The following is a 23,734-nucleotide window of genomic DNA, read 5'->3' on the forward strand; positions in this document are numbered from 1 at the left end:
AAACAAATCCTAATTTCATTCAAAAAATCTGTTGGAGTCACTACTTACCAAACACCAAGTGTCTGGAAAGACTGCATTGGGACTATGGCTTGAAAACAATGCCGGATTACCGAATTAACACCGAGAAGTTGTAGTGCAATTTAATTGCCAACTCTTTTATCCAACTATTGACAACATTTGGCAGTGTGAAACATTGCTTAATTAGTGCTACATAAAAATCCACAACCATTTCTGTCAGTCCCCTTGTAAACAGTTTGCATCATCTGCATTAATATCTCCAAGTCTGACCGCCAGAGAAATTACGAGAGAAGGAAGGAGGTGGGATCTACTACACTGTACATAGACGCTAACAATTGGCTCTAAGGGTCATTTGCATCCATATACTCCGCTGTCATTATTTGACTGATAAGGATTGTAAATATGCAATATGTTTCGCTTGTTCATCTTTATATCACCTTCCATTTGTATAGCCTGCAGGCCGAGATAAGACAAAATATCCAAACAAATAATATTGTCAGGAATAGGTCACTTAACAATTTCATTTTATCTATTTATTTATTTATTTATTTATTTTTTAAAAAGGGGGCAGCCCGGAGGATGAATGGTTAGCGCGTCGGCCTCACAGTGGGGGTCCTGGGTTCAAATCCAGGTTGGTCCAACTGTCAGGAGTTTGCATGTTCTGTGTGGATTTTTTCCAGGTACTTTGGTTCCCTCCCACATTCCAATGACATGCATGATAGGTTGATTGGATATTTTAAATTGTCCCTCAGTATGAGTGTGAGTGTGAATGGTTGTTTGTCTCCTTGTGCCCTGCAATTGGCTGGCCACTAATTCAGGGTTTCTGCTGGGATAGGCTACAGCAATCCCCCCCCTCCCATTGCGACCCTAGTGAGGATAAAGTTGTTCAGAAAATGAAAAAAAAAAGATTCATGAAGGCTATGTTAGGATGTTGGGTGCTCTGTCTGTCCCTTGAAACTTCCCCAGAAGACACCTTTATGGCGTTCCGCCTGCTGGTAGAGGGGACCCATAGCATCAAAGGAATTCCATCAGCAAGAATGTGGAATGTCCGTCCCCCTGCGCCTTACAACTCTGACCGTTTATGCATATTCCAAACTATTCTTCCCCTGACTGCTGTATAGACTGGCTTTATGTTTATATGTGAAAAAAGAAACACCAAGGGGTATTCCTAGGACTCAGCAGTTAACTGATTTTTATTGCCAGGTAATATTTGGACACAAAGATGTACGTACATGCAACAGGGCACCCTATACAAATTGCCTTCCATATGTACAGTGATAGCTCTTTACAGATACATAAAAAGACTAGATAAGACTATAAGATAAAGTTACATTTTTTAACTAAAACACAACCTGCATCGCTGTAACAGAAAAGACAAATAAACATAAACTCGTGATACAGAAGACAACCGGCATATTCAACCAGGGAGCTATTTTCTACGAACTGATGTCCCTGCTTGAGGACAAGTAAAGTAATTTTAATCAGTTGTGAATAAAAATAGAATAGTGCCCCAATTGTGTTTGAAACTTTTTTTTTCAATTGACACATTGGTTCTTTATCTTTTTTAACCTTAAGAGGATGCAAATTTCTTTTTAAATATTTCATGTTTTGAAGCTCTGAGTTTTATATATATATACATATATATATATATATATATATATATATATATATATATATATATATATATATATATATATATATATATATATATATATATATATATATATATATATATATATATATATATATATATATATATATATATATATATATATATATATATATATATATATATATATATATATATATATATATATATATATATATATATATATATATATATATATATAAACACACTTCCTTTATCAATCAGATTCACATTTCTAAGGGCTCATGATGACTTCATTCCAAATGAAGCATGGGTCCTTTAGCACCAAGGCAACAATGAAACAGATTATTATTTTTTAAAAATAGGCAGGGGGGTGTGGGGGGGGGGGGGGTGATTTTTGCTGTCAATTTTTGTGGCTACAAAGTGTTTTTCAAATGGTTAACCTCTTCATATTTTCTATATTTTAAATTAGGTGAAAAGTGGTACGGGAAAGACCGAAAAGGATCACCAGTTGAGTGGTAAGCTTATTCACGACGTGTTGTCAGTTATGAATAAGACCTACCGTATTTTCACGACTATAAGGCACATTTAAAAGTCTTAAATTTTCTCCAAAATAGACTGTGCGTCGTATATATGGACCAATATTAAAATTGTTATCACCATAAAATAAAATAAATTAGTCGATAGGGTTCACCATCTTCTACAGGTATCGCAGCCTGCAACTTCATTTTCCCCCGTGCGCCAGTCATGCTGTAGTTAGTATATATATATATATATATATATATATATATATATATATATATATATATATATATATATATATATATATATATATATATATATATATATATATATATATATATATATATATATATATATATATATATATATATATATATATATATATATATATATAATCTCTGACTGTATTGTGCATTCAAAAATATGCTTCTGTTTTTCCACTGACACTAAATACTTGATACGTTTGTTTGCTTGTTTTAGAAAATGAACTTTTATTTAGCTTTAAAATCTTTGGGAGATTGGCAGTGATACAAATATTTAAACTTATTTCAATATGTAATAATGTGACTACTTAATTACCAGAAACCATAGTTACCAAGGCTAATTGTGCTCCTTAAGAAAGCTGCTTCCATTTACTGAGGCAATATTGACGGATGGCTCATTTCCTTTAAAGTGCTCTGTTTTCATAGGCAGTGTCCTGGACGCCAATGCCCCGGAGGATCAGCTCCTCCCTTAGACTAACATGACCACGGCTCCCGGGGCCAGCGGCTTTGCATATTGCTCACACATTTACTGCCTAAATTTGTCTAAACGAACACTTTAACATTTAAAGTCCCAGAAGAATGGCCCTGAGCTATAGACATTGTTAGACACTGTTTGGAAGGAACCCAATAGTCAGGTGTGTCCTGTTTGCTAAAAAATGAGAAAATGAGGATCAGTCATGCAAACCTACTAAATATATTTTAATTGTTTATACAACTAGTACTCACCCAGTTACATTATGTTGTTTATATTCAGTCAATGAAATTGTTCAAATATGTAGTAAAATGTCATAACAATGAGGTATTTATTGACTTCCACTCAAAGAAAGTTAATAGTAATGATCCCTCATATGCTTTCCCTCTACATATCGCCCAAAGCGCTCGTCCATGATATTGACCATTCTAGTAGAATATTGGCATGGAATCACAACAATACAAAACATTTTCATTTTGCTAGCATGCGGTGAAATAACTTTGAAGGTAAAGTGAGGTGTAGCTTTGCAAACACGCGTTACCTATAAAACAGATGTTCCACAGATGTCAACTCACAAAAAAAAACAAAAAAACACTGCTGACAACAACACTTTACAGCTGAAATGACACGAGGAACTGCATTTGAATAACAGTGGACCTTTAGTGAAGCCTTCATAAGTGCTCTGTCTACAGAAACAAGATGGCTGATGAAGAAATTAATGCAGGCGAAGTCATTATCTTCCCTCCTAAAACCACAGTAGGTTTATGTCCTCCTGTGTCGTTCTTTTCCTCGCGGGCTAGTGCTTAAGTGTCGACGGACAACTGTGCTCTCGTTTTTGTCTCCTCGCTCCATATGGGAGGCAGTAGCATATGTAAAAACTGGCTCTGTTTCTGTAAAACTTCCATTAAAGATGCGCAACTAAGGTTCCGCCAGCTTGACAATTACCTCTCCCTGCAATATTATTCATGGTGCCAAAAAAAAACGATAAATAAATAAATAAAATAAGTCCCAACCCCTACCCCCAAAAATGCTGATGAGCAGTATCTTCAGCAATGAGCAGAAAAAGACACTTTTCACTTGCCATTTCAGCAGCACTTTTTCTCCTTTTTCTGGGGAATGTGCTGGAACACGTTTGAAGAGCGTATGTTTTTTTATCCACGTTATCCAAATTTTGGTGTTTTGTAAAGTATTATTGTTGTTGCATTCTGCATAATGCTTCAGTATGAAATCATTTAAAAAAAGACTAGATCTAAGTTTACAGGCATTTCAATTCAAAACCACTAGCTAGAATTACACCTAGTGCTTTACCCTTAAAATCTGAGAGCACAATCAGAGTGTACGCCACCTATTGCCTGTAATTGGCGGGGATAGGCTCCAGCACCCCTGCGACCCTCCCGAGGATAAGCAGCTCGGATATGTAATGGTTGGGTGATTGGTTCTCCAGCAAGAGCTTAATTATTCGTAAATACTTACATTCATTATCAGTACCACTTATCCTCTTTAGAGCCATAGGGATGAATGATCTTATATCCCTCTTAAGTATTGTATGCCTAAACTGGCTGCCCGCCAAACAAGGGCACAAACAAGCTTTCACATGCACATTCGAAGATAGGCACAATTTAGAGTGTTGAATTCATCTAAAATATATGTTTTTTGGAAGTGCTGGGAACTCAGAGTACCCTGAATGAAGCCCACGCAAAAAAAAAGGGAAAATACAAACCCCACACAGGAAGGTCAAGGCCCAGGGTCAAAACCTTGAGGAAAAAAAAGGAGAAAAATAAATTAAAAAATTTTTTTATTAAAAAAAAAAAAAAAAAAAAAAAAATATATATATATATATATATATATATATATATATATATATATATATATATATATATATATATATATATATATATATATATATATATAATATATATATATATATAATATATATATATATATATATATATATATATATATATATATATATATATATATATATATATATATATTTTTTTTTTTTTTAATATGTTTTTTTTATTTATTTTTCTCCTTTTTATGTATATATATATATATATATATATATATATATATATATATATATATATATATATATATCTGTTGACGGCAATCTAGTCGATGGAATTATTTCGTCACTCAAGCACGAATGACGGAAAGCACCAAATTAGTGTGCTCGCCGTCATTCTGGGTGTATTGACAAACTAACTACATATCCCAGCATGACTGGCGCACGGGGGAAAATGAAGTCGCAGGCTGCGATACCTGTAGAAGATGGTGTACCCTATCTACTAATTTATTTTATTTTATGGTGATAACAATTTTAATATTGGTCCATATATACGACGCACAGTCTATTTTGGAGAATTTTTAAGACTTTTAAATGTGCCTTATAGTCGTGAAAATACGGTAGGTCTTATTCATAACTGACAACACGTCGTGAATAAGCTTACCACTCAACTGGTGATCCTTTTCGGTCTTTCCCGTACCACTTTTCACCTAATTTAAAATATAGAAAATCTGAAGAGGTTAACCATTTGAAAAACACTTTGTAGCCACAAAAATTGACAGCAAACATCAACCCCCCCCCCCCCCCCCCCCCCCACACACACACACACACCCCTGCCTCTTTAAAAAAAATAATAATCTGTTTCATTGTTGCCTTGGTGCTAAAGGACCCATGCTTCATTTGGAATGAGGTCATCATGAGCCCTTAGAAATGTGAATCTGATTGATAAAGGAAGTGTGTGTGCTCTGCTTGCCATGCGTTTGTGTGTTTGTGTGTGTGTGTGTGTGTGTGTGTGTGTGCGTGTGTGTGTGTATGTGTGTGTGTGTGTGTGTGTGTGTGTGTGTGTGTGTGTGTGTGTGTGTGTGTGTGTGTGTGTGTGTGTGTGTGTGTGTGTGAGAGAGAGAGAGAGAGCATGCAGGGGTGTGTTTTTTTAACATGTGGGACTACAAGAAGGAGGAGAATGTCCTTGGGTATGCTGTATGTTACTTTGGAAGATTAATGCCCCCTTCGCAGCCATATCTGTTTAACAGGACAATTCCAAAGTTTACAACATTAGGCAAATACAAGTTTTAGATTAATAATACAAAAAATAAGCACTTTTTTAAAATTTGGGGTTCTCAGTTTTCCTACCGACTGCACGATCTTACCTAGGTAATTAGGTGGGTAAGTAGGTACCCTACCCACTTACTTACCTACCTACATAATGGCTTTGCAATGCTTTTACATATTGAATATGGTTTGGATACATTTAAGAGGTTTAAATATTTTGAATTTGAAATTCAACATTATTTGAACTATTGTGTTTATATGGGCATGAAACAATATATATTGTGTAACTGTTATATAGTATACCATTTTATACCTATATTCAATTACATATTTTTATACAATAACAGCATAGTACTGTATTTTCACACCTATAAAATGCCCCGTCTAAAGGGCGCAGTCTCAGTTGTATTTTCAGACCTTTGTCAATACATAGGGCACTTTGTTTTAAAGGATTCGCTACTATGGTTGTGCTAGCATTACATATAGCATAGCACATAGCATGTATGCTAGCAAATGTTTTAAAAAGGGCAACAGAAAAAAAATGACTTTGATGTTTTTTTTATTGATGTAATATATATATTCACGAAAATATAGGTCAAAGTGTTCAAACATCTTAAAATCTGTCAAAGTCCTCATCTTTTTTATCCAATATAAAGAGTTGGCCAACAATGCTGGGTTCCATAGCATTGTCAGGGTCGGCGTGTTTGTCATGGGGTTCCGTAATGGTGATTCCAGCTTTGACACAAGCTCAAACTATAGTGTTCATTGGCACTTTCGCCCAGGCGTCGACAAACCATTCCAAATTGGCACATAACTCGTGCGACGCTCCCTGCTTTTCTTTGTATGGGACCTCAATGTTTGCGGCCATCTGACATTCATCAATCCCAAGCCATTCGCAAAGCTGTCCCTTCTCGCTGTTAAATTGTGTTTGATCCATGGCTTCAGTCCATTTTCTAAGTATTACCAGCCAAATTCTGTTTTGATTCACGCCGGGCATTTCCTCTGTATAGGTCTAAAGTGCTGTTTCTTTGAGTATTGAGAGTGTTTTTCAAGGTTAAAAGCGCTGTGAGCACACAGAAGTCAAATGCCTTGCCACTCCCCTGGGATGTTTTGAATGTATTTACCGTAATGCTTGGAATGGTCGGGGAGACTATTTTCAACGTCCACATTTTAGAGAAAAAATTACACTTTTAAAGTGCACCATCTAGGTGTGAAAATACGGTAATTAAATACCAACTTCTCTCAGACTCTCGCTTTTTGTTTTTAAAACATGCCACAAAACGCAGATCCACTCTTTGCCTTGGATTGGATTGGATTGGATAACTTTATTCATCCCGTATTCGGGAAATTACATTGTGGCAGGTAGCAAGAGGGTGATTAGACAGAATAAACAGCATCAATCATTAAAATCATCAAATCATTAAAACATAAAAGCCGCAAAACACAAAACGAACAAGAGTGGACAAAGCTACCGTGGCCGCCGGCTGCCGCTTAAACAGCGCCATTTGGTTGCGGTAACTGAATCGGACTCAAAAAGACATTGTAGAGTTGGACAAAAACTGGAACCCCACAGAACAGCAAAGCAAAAAGCACAAAGTACAAAGCAAATCAAAGTAAATGGAATCATCAAATCATTAAAACATAAAAGCCGCAAAACACAAAACGAACAAGAGTGGACAAAGCTACCGTGGCCGCCGGCTGCTGCTTAAACAGCGCCAATTTGGTTGCGGTAGCTGAATCGGACTCAAAAACGACCTTGTAAATTGGGCAAAAACTGGAACCACACACAGGAAGTCTTCCACGAGATGGGGAACTGCTGCAGACTGTGACCAAGGTGGAGAATACGCTCTTGCAAGCTTATTTGCACAGTTACTCAGTAGTCTGAAGCTGAAGAAAACAGCAGCAGGGCAGAAAATCTCGACTCCGTCGCTGTTAGGGGCCTACAACTCTTCCATCCCATCCCACGATGGAATGGTTGGTCAGAAGCGTTGCCTCTTCTCCCAGCACTTTTGTCCAGCTCCAGACCTCCGGCGGTACCGAGGTGTTGCTCCTTCTGCTGCGTATTGTGACAGATAGTTCCATGTGTGTGACAGCGTAGGCATGGCTGGCTGGTCCCCCGAACAAAAAAGAAGTGGCCGAAAAATGCCAGGCTAACAGAACAAGGAAAGTTGTAAAAACATTAAAGTAAAAAGTATAAAGTACAAAGTAAAGTAAAAAAGAATGCTTTAGGAAATATTAAAATGTCATTTAAAAAAAGATAGAAGAGCTGTAAAACATGAAAAACATAAGAGTCTGACACCCTTGGTGCAGAGCTACTGCCACAGGCTTCCGCTTGAACGGCGCCATCAGATGTTGAGATTTTACCTTGAAATATCTTACACCTTTTATTTATTTTTCTGTGGGCAAAGACCTGCATGTATGCGTGTGGGGAGAAAGCATTGCATGTAGAGAACACTAGGCAGTTTGTGCTTTGCATGTTGAAAGTTACGCTGGGCAGTTTGGGCACCATGGCAAGAAATAATTTGCATGGAGGCAAAGATCCACCAATAGAAACCTGTTCTATGCGAGAGTGGTAAATGCATCAAAAAGCCACTAATGTGGAAAAGGGGCTGAAGGAAGAATATCGGAGTATTCTGGCCTATGTATTCAAGAAACAGAAAATGGACAACAGAGGCCAAATTTAATGAGTTCTCTCAAAAAGGAGGTTTTAATCTTCTCCCGCCTCAGTTTAAATGATTTCTCGAAGTGCTTCAGGTGCAACTGTCCTCACAAATGACATTTAACTCTCCACCTTCCCTCTGAAACTATTATTGCCAATTTAATGGCTGCTATGATCTCCCTCTCTTGCTAGAAATTAGTAAAGTGCTGGCTTTATTGTCCAAAAATAAAAAAATACAGCAAATTGCTAGGCAGACCATAGCACTCGCTGGTGCAAACGTTTAATGTTCCCTTCCTGTTAAGGCAGCACTTTCAAATTTGGTCCAGATGGCATGCAGAATGACGGCTTAATATGTTGCTGTCATGTTGTATACAATGGATGACATTTCAATTTGGGGAACATTTATCTTATCAGTTTATATTTCACAAACATCAAGTAAGCCAAACCAGTCTACATTTACTACAAAATGGTTTGTACTGACAGCAAGTCTGTATAAAAGCATATTTACAAGAACAAAAGCAAACTTTACTGTACAAGTCAAACTGTTCAATGCCCGGCAGGAGAAAAACAACACAACGTGTAGTATATTATTTTTGGCTTCTCTGTCCGCTGCCTTTAGTCTAAGCTTTGCTGAAGCATCTTCGGTCAAAGAAGTCGGTCAGTTCATGCATTAATTTATTGCATATGAAAGGTTGGTTTAATGACATTTTTTTTTGTTTCTCCAAGATGATCAGGGACCTGGAGGGAGAAGAGAACCCTACCAAGATGGGACCCTTTGCGGACCATCAATTAGGGCCGCAGAGGATGGAACAGGAAGGCGCTATCGTCACCCACAAGCCACGGAAAAGAAACAAGATTTTGGGACGTGAGTGCAGTGACAGAATTTTGCTTGCATGTTATTCCCCAAAATGACAGAATCTAATCACAAGTATACAATGGAGGAGACACCACTGACTCATGTCAAATATGCAACCCTCTTCCTGTGCAAACATTTAATTCCCACTGTTTTTTTAACAACATTTGCAGAGTATTAATAGCAGCTCTATTCCCTTAGGGTGCCCACGTGTTGAACCAGTAGAAGGAAGCAGGTACGACTCTTGTTAAGGAACCAATGAGAATGAAGCAAGATGCAAAGAAGTTTGCGTACAAAACTGGTGTCATGTCTCCTTAGTGAATGTTCTTTTGGACATTTGTATTGTATTTTTTTGATTGATTTATTTGATAAGGGGCACCACATATTAATGAACATATTTAAATTCATGTTAATGAACATAAATATGTAAATATATAAGGTTATAGATGCCGGCTGATTTACATCTTTAGTCCCTTGTGTAGGTACAAGATAAACAATAACACACACTAGACACATACACGTAGTACAATTTTAGACAGCATAGTCATCGCAATTTTGTTTGTCTAATGGCCAGCCTTTGGGATGATTGGGTTGAATTGGTATTAAGTTCCAGGTATGTGTGGCGCGGACAGAGAAGGTGCTTTGGCTGAAAGTGCTCTTTTTGAAAGGAACTACACAGTAACCTCTCGAGCCAGCCTTTGTTGATGTGTTAGATGTTTTTGTAGTTTCAGTTGAGGCGTTTGTGTTTCTTTAATATCTGAAAGTGGTGTTGGGTTTTTGGCTTTCTGTCCAATAGTTTTAAAACCTACTTATAAATAATAATTATATATGGAATATAAATATATATATATATATATATATATATATATATATATATATATATATATATATATATATATATATATATATATATATATATATATATATATATATATATATATATATATATATATATATATATATATATATATATATATATATATATATATATATATATATATATATATATATATATATATATATATATATATATATATATATGTATATATATATATATATATAAATATAGCATCATAGCGTGAATGGTTGTGGTTTTCCACTCCTTGTGCTCCTTGTGATTGTTGGCTGGCCACCAATGTATGTCCTCTATCAGGTACGGTAGTTGGCTGGTATAGGCTCCAGCACCCTCTGCAAGACTTGTGAGGATAAGCGGTATATAATATGAATTAATTGAATGCATGGTGGATGTGTGGGGACAAAATAATATGACCCTATATCTCAATTTTATTAACCCAACAATATATGCCACTCATGCAGCTTGTTATCATCCTGATAATCATTGTGTCATCCAGTCACACCTCAGCATCAGATAGCGGATGCAAGTAGAATTTGAGTCGGGTAGCCATGTTCACCTGGTAGACTAGACCTCCACTGTAATCACTCATATAGCTTGATAACGCCGGCCTCTACCTCTGGACGTAGTTTGTGATTCACTGACACTTATCTGGCCCAGCAGTTGGGGGCGGATGAGCACATATATTCAGCCCCTTGGGCCAGTACTTGTTCGATCAAAACCAGTAACCAGTGCTAACCTGAACACTAGCATAACAAGCGCCATTAAAATGGCCTTAATGTGATCGACCTCAAGCATTTTCAAACCCAATGAGAATATATATAATATAAAATTATAATATTTAGAATATACTTATTTATAATATTTTGAATACATAATTTTTGGGAAACAACTGTTGGAACTTTGTATTAATGTGGATTGGAATGATAAATCCACTGTAGTTAGAGGTAACATGTTGATAATATGCTTAAGACAGAAACAGTTAGCCTACAAGAAATTGTTTAAGCGAAATGAATGTAACACAGTGGCAGTCATTCAATTTCAGTGATAAAATATCAATATTGACTTCCCATTACGCAGGATAATATTCCAGCCAGCTTGATTTGTATTGAATATGTGTCTGGTAGCCAGTGCCTACTATAATGAAGTGGCTCACAAATCAGGGCATAATGGCTCCCTACTTACACATTGTTTAATTAAAGGTTGTAGGCTTATTAGCAAGTGTGCCAGCTGCGGTGCCCTGGGATGATAGGTTTCAGGGGCAAATGTCATGAGGGCCATTCTTTAAAAGATTTTATAGATGGCAAATCTATTGTGCTTAACTAAAATCAAGGTATAATAACCTGACAGTTATATTAATAATGATTTATCTTTTTGAGGAGCCATTGCACATCAAGGCTATTTTGAATAGGTTTGTATGAGCCTGAAAGCCTTCGGCCTTAAAATTGCTCCTTGTCTCAATTTGCAACCTCCGAGGATCTAGAACATTCATACACAGAAGTGCGGCTTTCATCTATTCAATGTTAGAGTCCTCAATTCATGACTTTTCCTGGAATATAATTCCCGGAAAATGATTCAGGATTTAAATGTTAGTCATGCCATCCAATGTTGTAGTCGTTATTTAGTCTGTGTTTGGTTATATATATATATATATATATATATATATATATATATATATATATATATATATATATATATATATATATATATATATATATATATATATATATATATATATATATATATATATATATATATATATATATATATATATATATATATATATATATATATATATATATATATATATATATATATATATATATATATATATCTCATAGAGTTTCTTTCCCATTAAATATCTTCCAACAATCCACTAGCCTCCCATTTGGTGTGTTTGTATGTTTTTTTCCATGAACTTACTTATTAAATATTTGCAAATTGTCTATCAGCTTCCTTTCATTGCTTTTCCCCTGGTTGCACTGCTTCCAGATGTGTTTTCATCTAACCAATCACATTTCAGCCATTATTTGTTGTCAGGGTCATAGTCTGCCTTGAGGCCTTCACAAACAGTTCTGCTGCATGAAACAAATGTTGATAAAACTGTTGCTTTAACCAATCAGATTTGTAGTTGGCGACACCTTCTCACAGGCTAAAGAAAGGAGGATGGGTTTTGTGTAAAGATACAAAATATTTTCAGGGGGTAAAACATGGCTATATTCCTAAATAATATTTAAATTGTATGAAGTTATTATTGATGTTTTTTTTAAATGTTTCAGCAGCACCTGTAGTAAAGGTTTTTAGCCATTACATCATTTTTGAGGGTTGGATTGATTCAGATATAGAATTGAAGGCGTCAGTTTTAAATTCATGGCCCACCACTGACATGTACAGACGCTAGGTAGAGCCAACCCAGGCACTGTTAGCGGCCTCCAGTTTCACCTGGGGCGCACGACGCCAGCCCAACCAACAAACGGCTGGAGTTATTTTGTTAAACGGCGTAAACCATGCAAACGCAGGTCACGGTGGTGGTTACAGGCAGCGTTTGAGCTCGACTGTCAAACTAAAAGCCCTGTTTCCAAGGACAACAGCTGATTCGTGTGTTTTCAACCCTTATCTGTCACATAGTTGTTTTTCTGAGTTTAGGTTACACTATTTCATGACGGCAACGACGACGACGACACCAACGATGGCGTCGGCGACGACGATGGTTCTGGGGTCCTGGGTTCAAATCCAGGTCTGTCCACCTGTGAGGAGTTTTCGGGATTAGTATTAAATATCGTGGAACAAATTATGCTAAATCAATGTAAAATATGCTTCTATTTACGAAAAATCCAAGTTATGAAACCACTTATATAACCATTTAAAAAAGTTCATAAGCAGAGGTACCACTGTACAAACAAAAACAGTGCAGGGGTTGGAAACATTTTTGACGAAGACAGCCATAAACAATTCATATTTTCAAACACGATTCCTTGAGAGCCATACTCAGAATTTAAAAGTAAAAATACATGAAAATGTGAGCATTTATTATTCATTTCACCTCTTCGAAAGAAAAAAAAGTCTGAATTATTTTGAGAACATTATTTCACTGTTGCTAATCAATGAGTATCAATGAGAGTGTGCATGCAGAAGAGTCTAATGAAGAAAAAATATGATTTACAAAGGCGTTAGAGATAGTTTTGGCGCCCATTTGTGCGTCTGGGACCAGCAGTTCCCATATTTTACCACACAGGTTCGCGGAAATCCGTATACACCCATCAAAAGAGCCACATATGGCTCACTGACATAGTGGTTGATTAAAAGGTGGAATTGAAAAAAGGATGCAACAAGAAATGAGCAAATACAGCGAGTTTAATAACAGACGTTGGTTAACAAGGCAATGTTGTTCAGGTGGTTGGTAACACGATCCTGTAAATAGGCTGAGACAAACGAGGGCAGTTTTAACATAAATGTACAGTAAACCCCCACATACCACTATTTTTAAATGTTTTTCCTATATACAGGTGAAATACTTTTCACCACGTGTGTAGAATTATAATAGCTTGAGAGGGGAGATGGGAGTTTAGCACAATTGTACAAAAATGTGCAGGTTAGAAAAGGTTTTGATATATAAATTATTATTCCAAGATATATAATCCTGTCCAATTGACAAAACATAAAATAAAGTACAAGTGCAATAATGTTCCAGGGCTTAAAAGACATCGTGAAGTGCCCTGCCAAGAGTCACTTGCGGTGAGTTCCTGAGTGCTGTGTGTGAGTCTTTTCATGACTTTTTTTCATCTAACATAATTTGAAGTCATGGGTATATTACTGGTGTGGCTATATTACATTCATACATTTATTATTGATTTTAATTCAATTTGAAATTAATGATTTTTATGGTCATTATACAAGTATAATGATATTTAAAGCTTTCACCACATGGTGCACAAATAACAATATACATACAAATAAATAATCAATAATCAATAAATAAGTAGACAAATGAATAAGAAAACTAAAAAAATTATATTTTTAGAATGGTTTCGAGGGTAGTATTAAAGATTGTGGAACCAATTATGATAATTCAATGTAAAATTTGTTTCAACTTAAGAAAACTCCCAAGTTATGAAATAACTTCTGGAACAAACTAATTTCATGAGTAGAGTTACTACTGTATAAAGGTATCGGTTAAACACACCAAAACTATGTTCGACCTGACAACACGTGTTAGGGCAGTCTTTTGTCAAAAACGCAAATACTGTATGCAAATCAGAAATCCACTCAGGACCCCTGCTTAGGCTTTTTTGTCCAAGCTGTATTCTTCTGAAATGACCCATCAAATGATATCCTGGTGCTTAAACTGGAAGGGAGGGAGCAAGGTAGCAAATAAAAAAAGAAAGTCTCCTCAAGCATGTCAATGTCGTGCCATAATTTTGTGGCATCTGGATAGTTCCTCTGCCTGCCTGCACACATATTTATTTATTTGCGTAGAGTCAGGTGGGCAGATGTCCTCCTCACAGGAGAAATCATTTGTAGTGAAAAAATGGAGAGGAGATGGAATGAAAAGAAAATATGAATATGCAAATGCAGTCACAGTGTGGAACCTTGTAATGAGTGGGAAATGCAGAAGCCATCTTTCATTAGGCAGAGGTCATTGCTGAATGCCAGGCAGCTGGGCCTAGCCTCTTTTCCCAGAACCCCTTCAGACCTATCACCACCACCACCACTCATCATCTCCTGTCAACTCAGGAAACTTGAACCAAAGTGTGGCAAACAAGGAACATGGCACACATCCAAATGTGCGCTGAACAAAATTACAGTTGTGATTAAAGTATTTATTATTAAACATCAACTTGCACCACTTGATGTTTTATCTTTTTGATCTGTTTAGGAGTGGGCTCACTCACTTTGTTTTTAAGAACACCAACTAAAATTGCAACTCCACCATTATTTATGAACAGATGTAAAAAAATACACCTGATGGTGGAGAGAATAGGAGTTCCTTATGTCGATTGCGATCGACCGGTCAATCTCTAAGACACTACTGGTCGATTGCCTGCGAGCAAGGCTTCACTAAATCACAGATTTTAGAAGTATAAATAAGTTCATAATAATGTCACAATTCATGCTTAAATTGCAACCAAATGACTGGAGATGGAAAATGACAGAGGTCAGGGCCCCGCTTCTTCTTCAGCGCCGAAGAAGAATAATTTTTCCGCAAAAAAATGATGATTATTCGGCCGGTGATCCGGTGGTGCGAGTAAGCTGCCTTGAGTGAATCTGCGCCGCCACCTGCCCTGGCCGGAAACAGACATCGCCACAGTACGTATGAAGAGTTCCCTGACATAACTGAAGATAAAGTTTTGTTGGAAGATGATGCCTTCCCGGACATTCTTATTCAAGGATGAACTGAGAAATAAATCTTCCACTTCGCTACATCGTGTTGTGTAACCGTCAATTAGCCATGAAGAAACCTCTATTTTTTGGATCCGAGTGTCTCCATGCCATGTGTTTACGTCCAGCTTCACAGGGCTTATCTACGGCGTAAATCTATTATAAAGCTGGTTCATTTCATCCAGCCGGTTCACGTTGGACCTCTTCACCTCACGGGAATTTGTTTTTATTTATTTGTACCACTAGGCGGCTATTTCATGCATATCCTCCTCTCATTTATTTTTTCTAAAAATGAGACCCGGAAGTCTTATATCTTTATCAACACGGCACAATATGCTTGCATCTCCAGAGAAGTACGTTCACTTCCTCTGTCACTGTCTCCTCATTAATCTACTGAATACACACCACCAGGAGCACTAGGGGAGCTGAGTGTCCTGCTCAAGGATACTTTGTTGTAGCTGTAAGGGTGAAGATAGAACCAACAAGGGACTTTCCATAGAATTAACTTGATGCTGTTTATAAGCAGAACAATAGTGAATGTTCCTGTGAATTTTCATGTCAAAATATTTTTTATATGTATATATATATATATATATATATATATATATATATATATATATATATATATATATATATATATATATATATATATATATATATATATATATATATATATATATATATATATATATATATATATATATATATATATATATATATATATATATATATATATATATATATATATATATATATATATATATATATATATATATATATATATATATATATATATATATATATATATATATATATATATGCTTCCTTTGTTTTAAAGTCCATGTACATTCGCATGGCTTTTTGTGCTTGTAGATATGTTCACACGAGGGAGCTCCAGCAAGAAAGACAGAACAATGCTTTTTTCATATGCAGCCTCTCGCATACTCGGCCAACATCGGGAACCAAATGGTATGCTCGTATCTCAAGTGTCTCTCATATCTTAAGGCAAAGATTTGCTCTGAATTTTTCTTGTATCTTATATATGTTGGGAGACTCTTATGTCAATGTATTACTGTAGTGCCATGTAAAACAACAAAATTGACTAGAAATTGCATAAAGAACACCATGGCTCTCTTTTATTTATGATGGGAATCGTTTTTTTTTAATTTCCAAGCAGACTTGAGCAGAAATAAACCTAGCTTCCAGAGTTATCGAACAACAATGTGTATCTATTATTTTTTATCCTTATTCTTATTATTTGTCCTTATTCTAAGGCAGACCAACATTTCCTTTCACAACATCACGACATGCATTACTAACATTTCCCCTGTCATTTACTTGACATTGAGCAATCAGCCCAATCATTGAAGACACTGTTCAAATAATCCTGAGCTTCAATGCTAAAAATGTAACGAACTTCACGGTTCATTGGCTCTGACACTGCTTAATTAATGGGCGCATTTAAAGTACGTAGGGCCCATGTAATTGATTTATATGCATGATTTGCACATACAGCTGTTAGTTCCTGTAGGAGAGTCATCACTCACAATGTGGCAGCAATGATAGTGTGGCAAAGTAACAGCGGAGCACTCAGTTGGCTCATCAAGCCTTGGGAGAAATATGACACAATTGGAGAACATTTTATTCTCCTTTCCCATTGAGTCTTTCTTCGCATTGGGCCTAAACTCTTACGATTATTTTCTTTTCTAACAAATCACTAACCTAACATTTTTTCTGGTATTTGCTAAGGAGTCTATTTGCAACTGTGCATTTTTCTTGGATTTATGTTAGGATTTTCTTGGTTTTGTGTACCCACTTGGTAACAGGCGAGCATGGCCTATCCCTGCTGACAGCAAGTATGTACTGTGTACATTGATAGCTGTCTTTTAGGTTTTTTTTTGTTTATTTTCAAAGAGAGATTGAAATGAATTTGAAACATTTCTGAATGGTCAACCTTTGTCAGATTTACACACTCCAAGATGTGCAAGTAAGATTTGATATTCATTTAATAATGGCACAATAAATATTACCACCCGATAAAGAAGTGGTTCTTCAGCTTGACTTTGGTGTGGGCAGTCTGAGTTTGATTTCCACTCAAATGCAATGTGATTTTGAGTGAGTTGTCGTCTGTCTCTCTGTGTGCTCAATGAGTGACTGGCGACCTGTCTAGGGTGTAGTCTGCCTTCAGCCCGAAGTCAACCAGCACCGGGATAGGGTCCAGCAACCCCTGCAACTCTTACGAAGATGTGCGGTACTGAAGATGAATTAATGAACATATACATGTAAATATGTAAGATAATAGCAAAAGGATAATGTCCATTTTCAGTCCCTTGTACTGGTTAAAGATAAAATTAATAGGACAATACAGGACAAGGGCGGCCCCGTGGGTGAGTAGTTAGCGCGACGGCCTCACAGTGGGGGACCTGGGTTTGAATCCAGGCCGGTCTATCTGTGTGGAGTTAGTATGCTCTCCCATGGCCTGTGTGTTTTTTTTTCCGGGTACTCCGGTTTCCTCCCACATTCCAAAGACATGCATGGTAGGCTGATTGGAAACTCTAAATTTTCCCTAGGTATGAGTGAGGGAGTGAATGGTTGTCCGTCTCCTCATACCCTGCGATCGGCTGGCCACCGATTCAGGGTGTACCCCGCCTTTTCCCGGAGTCAGCTGGGATAGGCTGCAGCATGCCCCACCTCTGAGAATAAATTGGATCAGAAAATGAGATTAGATGGGATGAGACAATACAGGCCAAACACTAAAAATGGTAACAATGAGACATCCACAAGTTACTAATTTCTAGGCAATGCTGTGATCACAATGTTGTTCAACCATCAGCGAGGTTTTAACATGATTGGCATAGAGGTTCAGAGATGAAAGTTCACTTTTGGTATTTGGTATTGAGTTGAATGTCATGAAATTCATGAATTTTCACAAAAATTGTACAATTTTGATAAATTAAATAAAGTTTGGTTTCCTGTGTTGAATTTGCTTGTTGTCCTCCGCCCTGCATGGGTTTTGGCTAGGTACTCCACATTCAAAAACATGCAGGGTAGGCTGAGTAAACACACTATATTGTCCTTTGTTACGTGTGTGACTGTGAATGGTTGTTCATCGCAACGTTGTCCCGATTGGCTGGCAACCAATTCAGAGTGTCCACCGCCTACTGCCCAATGTTGGCTATGATATATTCCAGCAGTAAATAATGGGAAGAGGGCTTCAGCCAACTGAAATTTATTTTTTATAAAAGAGTCTTAAACGTCTCCACGGACCCACAGTTGACAAAGATTACCGAGATTCCTCGATATGGACACCCGAAACAGGTAAGGACAATGTATAGCTCCTATTTTGGCAGTAAAAAAGAAACAATGAGAAAACATTACTCATAGTACCATTTCCCTTCTAGGTGGATTGAGCAGTGATGGATAATATAGTATTGTGCTACACAATTTCCCCAAAAATACCATTTAATGAGATGACAAATCACAGACAGGTAGCCTTTAGGAAAGTCATCCTCCCTTTGTCCGTGATCCCCACTGACGATAACTCACATATTTTTTATTCAAATTTTAAATCTTAAACCATCTGTGAATAAGTAAATGGCCATTTACTGGGGTACTCGACAGTCATTGCTGTTCAATTACCAGTTCTGTGTGTGTGTGAACGACCAGAGGAAAACAAAATAAGGAAAACAAACACAAGGTAACAACAAAATAAAAATAGAAATCTCGAAAGACAAATGAGTGTTTATTTGACTAAATAAAGTCATGGCGGTAATTGAAATGAGGGATAGTGTGTCAGAGTCAAACTCTGCTTAAAAGATGACTTGCTTCATCTGACATTGAAATTTCATGAATATATTCTCCAAAGGGCGACACAAACCAAAATTAATCATAAAGTTCGTGAAGGCCAGAACGTCACAACAAAGATGAATACATTTTCTAATGGATTGTATGGCAATGTTTAGCATGATGATGCCTCAACTGGCATAAACAAACTCCTATGTTTCCTTTGCTGGGTTTTTTTCCCCCTAAAACATTGTCCAAATACAGTACACAGTATACAGACTAATATACAATTCTAAAATAAAAATTATTATGAAATTGTTGATTAAATAGTGGATTATTCAGTAGAAATGTGTTCTTCAGTTTAGGTGTACTTTAACCTTCTAGTATTGTATTTTTTGGTTGTTTTTCCTTATTCCATTCTTTTTTGTTTTCTATATGGCTATTATATGTAGGTTTATACGTGTTTTTTTCTTTATGCCATCAGCCCAACTGTTGCCATCAAAAGCCTCCTCTAGTGAAGCCCCCAAACCCAGAAAATAGCTCCAAGTCTTCAATCTAAGGCCATCAGGAGAAACAAGGCACTACAACTTCTTGGATAATTAAAAAGTCATTTTCTTAACTGCCCTCCCAGGAGTTGTGAGCATTTTTTGGTGGGTGGGGGATTGGGGGGTAAGAAAACATTAAATCGCTCCAATCAAGCATAGCTTCTCCTGCTTGTGCTTCTGTTCACATGGTGGTTGTCTTTTTGTCATTCTTTTTCTTTGGCACATTTCCCAACTGCCTTGATCAACAATTAATTGTTCAAATTGCTTCACATTACTTATGGATGTGCAAAACAGATGCTGAACAAAAAACATAATTCAATTGAACAATAAAGCATCGTTGTAAGAGGTCAACTTGCAACTTTTGTTTGAGATGCACAAAATAGTCTTTCCTATAATTTGCCTCTTCTTTCTAACTCCACTCAGCTCTTTCACACAATGACCTTTAATGCTTACCCCTCCTATTGTGGGGACAGGCCTGGCGTCTGATATAATCAATATTCTATTATGATAGTGCATGGAGCGTGTGGGGCTTTACAACTCCACAGTAATAGTCTCACTATTTCATCCTGTGGCTGCATTGGCCTGAGGGATTATTCTAAGTTTCTCCAGGCTTTAAGCTCCCAGCATCACCCCCTTTCCATTACCGTGGCAGGCCTCTGCTTACCAGGGGACTATCTGTGTGAGAGATGGATGGGGGCCGCAGAGAGTCCAGGTCAGGTGCAATGTATGACCTGAATGCATCATTACTCACATAGCTACATACATTTTGTGAAGAAATAAATTAATACTTGTGCAGTAGCTTTTATCCCTTCCCAATACATTTTTCACCATAAAGTGCAGTAGCCATGAGAGCAGATAGAGGAATATTTGGAATTCATTTGATCACTGTCGGAAAACTGATATGGCATTATTATTTAGCTAGTAGATAAAATCATTCCACCGTTGATAATTTATCTGTCTCAGTCAAAGTCATTCTTGCACTTTGATATAGTGAAGGTATAAACAGACATTGGCAAGAGTTCCTTCGATATGAGTCAGAAGCAAGTTGCAAGTTATGTGGTGCGATACTCAGCTAGTCCCAAGTCTTTCATTATGCAAGCTAGTCGAGCAAAGTCACAGGTTAAGTTGAGTCGAGCAATGAGCAATGTTTCCTCAATTTTTTCATATATTTGGGCATACGGACAACCTCCCTTAGCACAATGACGACCAAAGTGAGCAACATCAGAAGTGCTTGCTATGGGCACACACCAGTGTCACACCTGCCATAAGCTGATGGAAGTCTACTACCCATAAATGATCTAATCATAATGAAATGTAATACCTAATATCTATGAATAAAATACCTTAATAACTCTACCAGAGTACCTGTAGAAATACACCTCAGATTGTCTACTTCACATTTATCGAGTAAGCTTATTGAGTCTCAGGTTTATTGCCTCTCAAGTTAGGTTTGCACGAGTTTCCAGTCTTTGGCTTCCAAATTGGGTCTCGGACCCTATCGGTACAAAAGAGTCAAATTCGAGTCTCTTTTTCTTTTTTTTTTTTCCTACGTCCAAGTCGAGGAGTTGCCAGTAGTCAAATTTGCGACTGGAGTCTGAGTCCCCATGATTTGAATCCAATTGTCTGGTACACAATAAAGGGGGGTTTTTACCAACTGTATTAGCCCGAATTTAAGACAACACCATTATAAACAGCTTTATCCTCATTAGGGTCGTGCGGGGTGCTGGAGCCTATCCCAGCTCGCTTCAGGCCAGAGGCGGGGGAAACCCTGAATCGGTAGCCAGCCGATCGCAGGGCAGAAGGAGACGGACAACCATAGACCCCCACACTCAAACCTATGGGCAATATAGAGTGGCCAATCAGCCTACCATGCATGCTTTTGGAATGTGGGAGAAGACCAGAGTACACGGATGAAACCCATGCAGGAGACCATGTAAACTCCACACAGGTGGACGTGACCTGGATTTTAACCCAGGACCCCAGAGCTTTGAGGCCAATGAGCTAATTTACTTGTGCCAACAAGACGCTTATGTTATATTGCCTCATTCAAATAAAGTAAAGGGCTGCCTAGCACGTCTTAATATATGGACATTCAAATATTTAAATTGAAGTGCAATCACATTTTTAAATGAATGGCTTCTGGTTTTTGAAATGTAAATTTACCAGTTTTATTTGATAAAGCAACAAAATTGTAGTAAGTGCCTCAACTGAAGTTCGGCACCTAGGAGGACCTAATTGAGACTAATTTCTTATCTTGTACTTGCAGCAAAGCTCTATAGGCTGCTATTGACTTGAGTCACTTTTCGTACCTGACCACTCTTTTATGTGACCACTTATTCATAGTGACTATCCATTCATTCATCTTCCATACCACCATCCTCTTTAGGGCTGCGGGGGTTGCTGCAGCCCTTTTTTCAGTCTTAATTCAATGCAAAAATCATCATCTTATATTCGGGCCAATACGGTATATCAATTAGACATGTAAATATAACACGGATCACCACATTTTAAAAGCCTATTGGGATTCTTAGTTGATGATATTATTCAGACACATTTTCTAAATAATTTGATCCCCTGGTGTCAGGATTCCTTCTTTTTTTCTTTTTCTTTTTGATGGGTGGGCCAAATACTAACAATCCTCTTTCCAAATGTGGTGATAAGAGAAGTGTTACACAAAAGCAGCATTTTTTATGACATGAAAAGGCAGCTGTTAGTACAAATGAGATTCATCATTGTTCATCAGGTCATACTGTACTAGCATGGAGGGAGTGCTAAAGTGAAATGTTAGGATATTCGAGTTCATTGCGCCAGGCAGACCTTTAATAAAATATTAATATCATTTCAGCTGCTTTTCTCAAATAATTAACTTATGTAAGAAATTTACACTACCCAAGTCTGTTTGGCTTTAAAGTCCTCACAGTCAAATGTCATTCAGTTGTGGTGTTTTTATTATTATTTTTTTTTTTAACCTGGCCAATAAACATTACGGGATTACCAGGGCATGTGGAAAGGGTGAAAAAGACAAGGATTTTGTGTTGGAAATATTTTCAGGGTAAAAGAAAGCATGTCATAAGAATGCATTGCCTTTCTGCCTGATGCATATTTTTGGCACTGGTGTCAAGAGTTGTGCCTTTCAAGCTTTTGGTCAAAGCTCAAGTGCCCTTTTTGGAACACTTAAATGCTTCCCCTGAGCGCTTGCTCATATCTTTGGATTATAGATTTTAGCCTCACACAGCCACAGTCTCATTTCATTTTTTTTCTGGACCAGCAGTTGTCCCTGGCAGCATTCACATCTTTCATGTGATTGAGAGTTGTGTGATTGGAGGTGTGTGTGTGTAATGAAGCCCCACTCATCTCCTATTCATCATGATGTAACCGTGAGCAACCCGGATCTAAATTACCTTCATCTGGCATCATTCCAGTACGTGCTATAAATGAGGTAATCGTCCTTGACTATAAAATTAGCATTTTCCAGACTTAATTGATATCATTACATTTTTTGCGTGCTTCTATTAATTTAACAGAATAGGCTGTATCAGAGGCTTTTTATGGTTATAATTTGCAGTAAAAGAATGCATTTGCAAAAGAAGAGAAACATAAGTCTGGAGTAGAATTAGTCGTATATTTCCATTATCTCTTCCCCATATCATTTTATATTTACGAAGAAAAACTCTTAGTTTGACATTGGAGAGTGTGCAGAGAACAGTACCAAAAGCTTCA

The 23,734-nt window shown here is 37.0% G+C and overlaps 1 protein-coding gene across 1 annotated transcript in view; it reads left to right on the forward strand.

Moving 5' to 3' along the window:
* ofcc1 (orofacial cleft 1 candidate 1) overlaps positions 1 to 20,028 on the forward strand; it is a 106,828-nt gene extending 86,800 nt beyond the window's left edge. The window contains exons 18-22 of the mRNA XM_077735747.1: positions 9,328 to 9,466; positions 9,656 to 9,689; positions 12,954 to 13,044; positions 18,960 to 19,004; positions 19,954 to 20,028. Coding sequence (XP_077591873.1) covers positions 9,328 to 9,466; positions 9,656 to 9,689; positions 12,954 to 13,044; positions 18,960 to 19,004; positions 19,954 to 20,028 — 384 coding nt within the window. The remainder of the gene's footprint in view (positions 1 to 9,327; positions 9,467 to 9,655; positions 9,690 to 12,953; positions 13,045 to 18,959; positions 19,005 to 19,953) is intronic.
* Positions 20,029 to 23,734: the final 3,706 nt, after the last annotated feature.

This window comes from Stigmatopora nigra, chromosome 16, assembly GCF_051989575.1.
Source record: "Stigmatopora nigra isolate UIUO_SnigA chromosome 16, RoL_Snig_1.1, whole genome shotgun sequence".
In the NCBI taxonomy this organism is placed as follows: Eukaryota; Metazoa; Chordata; class Actinopteri; order Syngnathiformes; family Syngnathidae; genus Stigmatopora; species Stigmatopora nigra.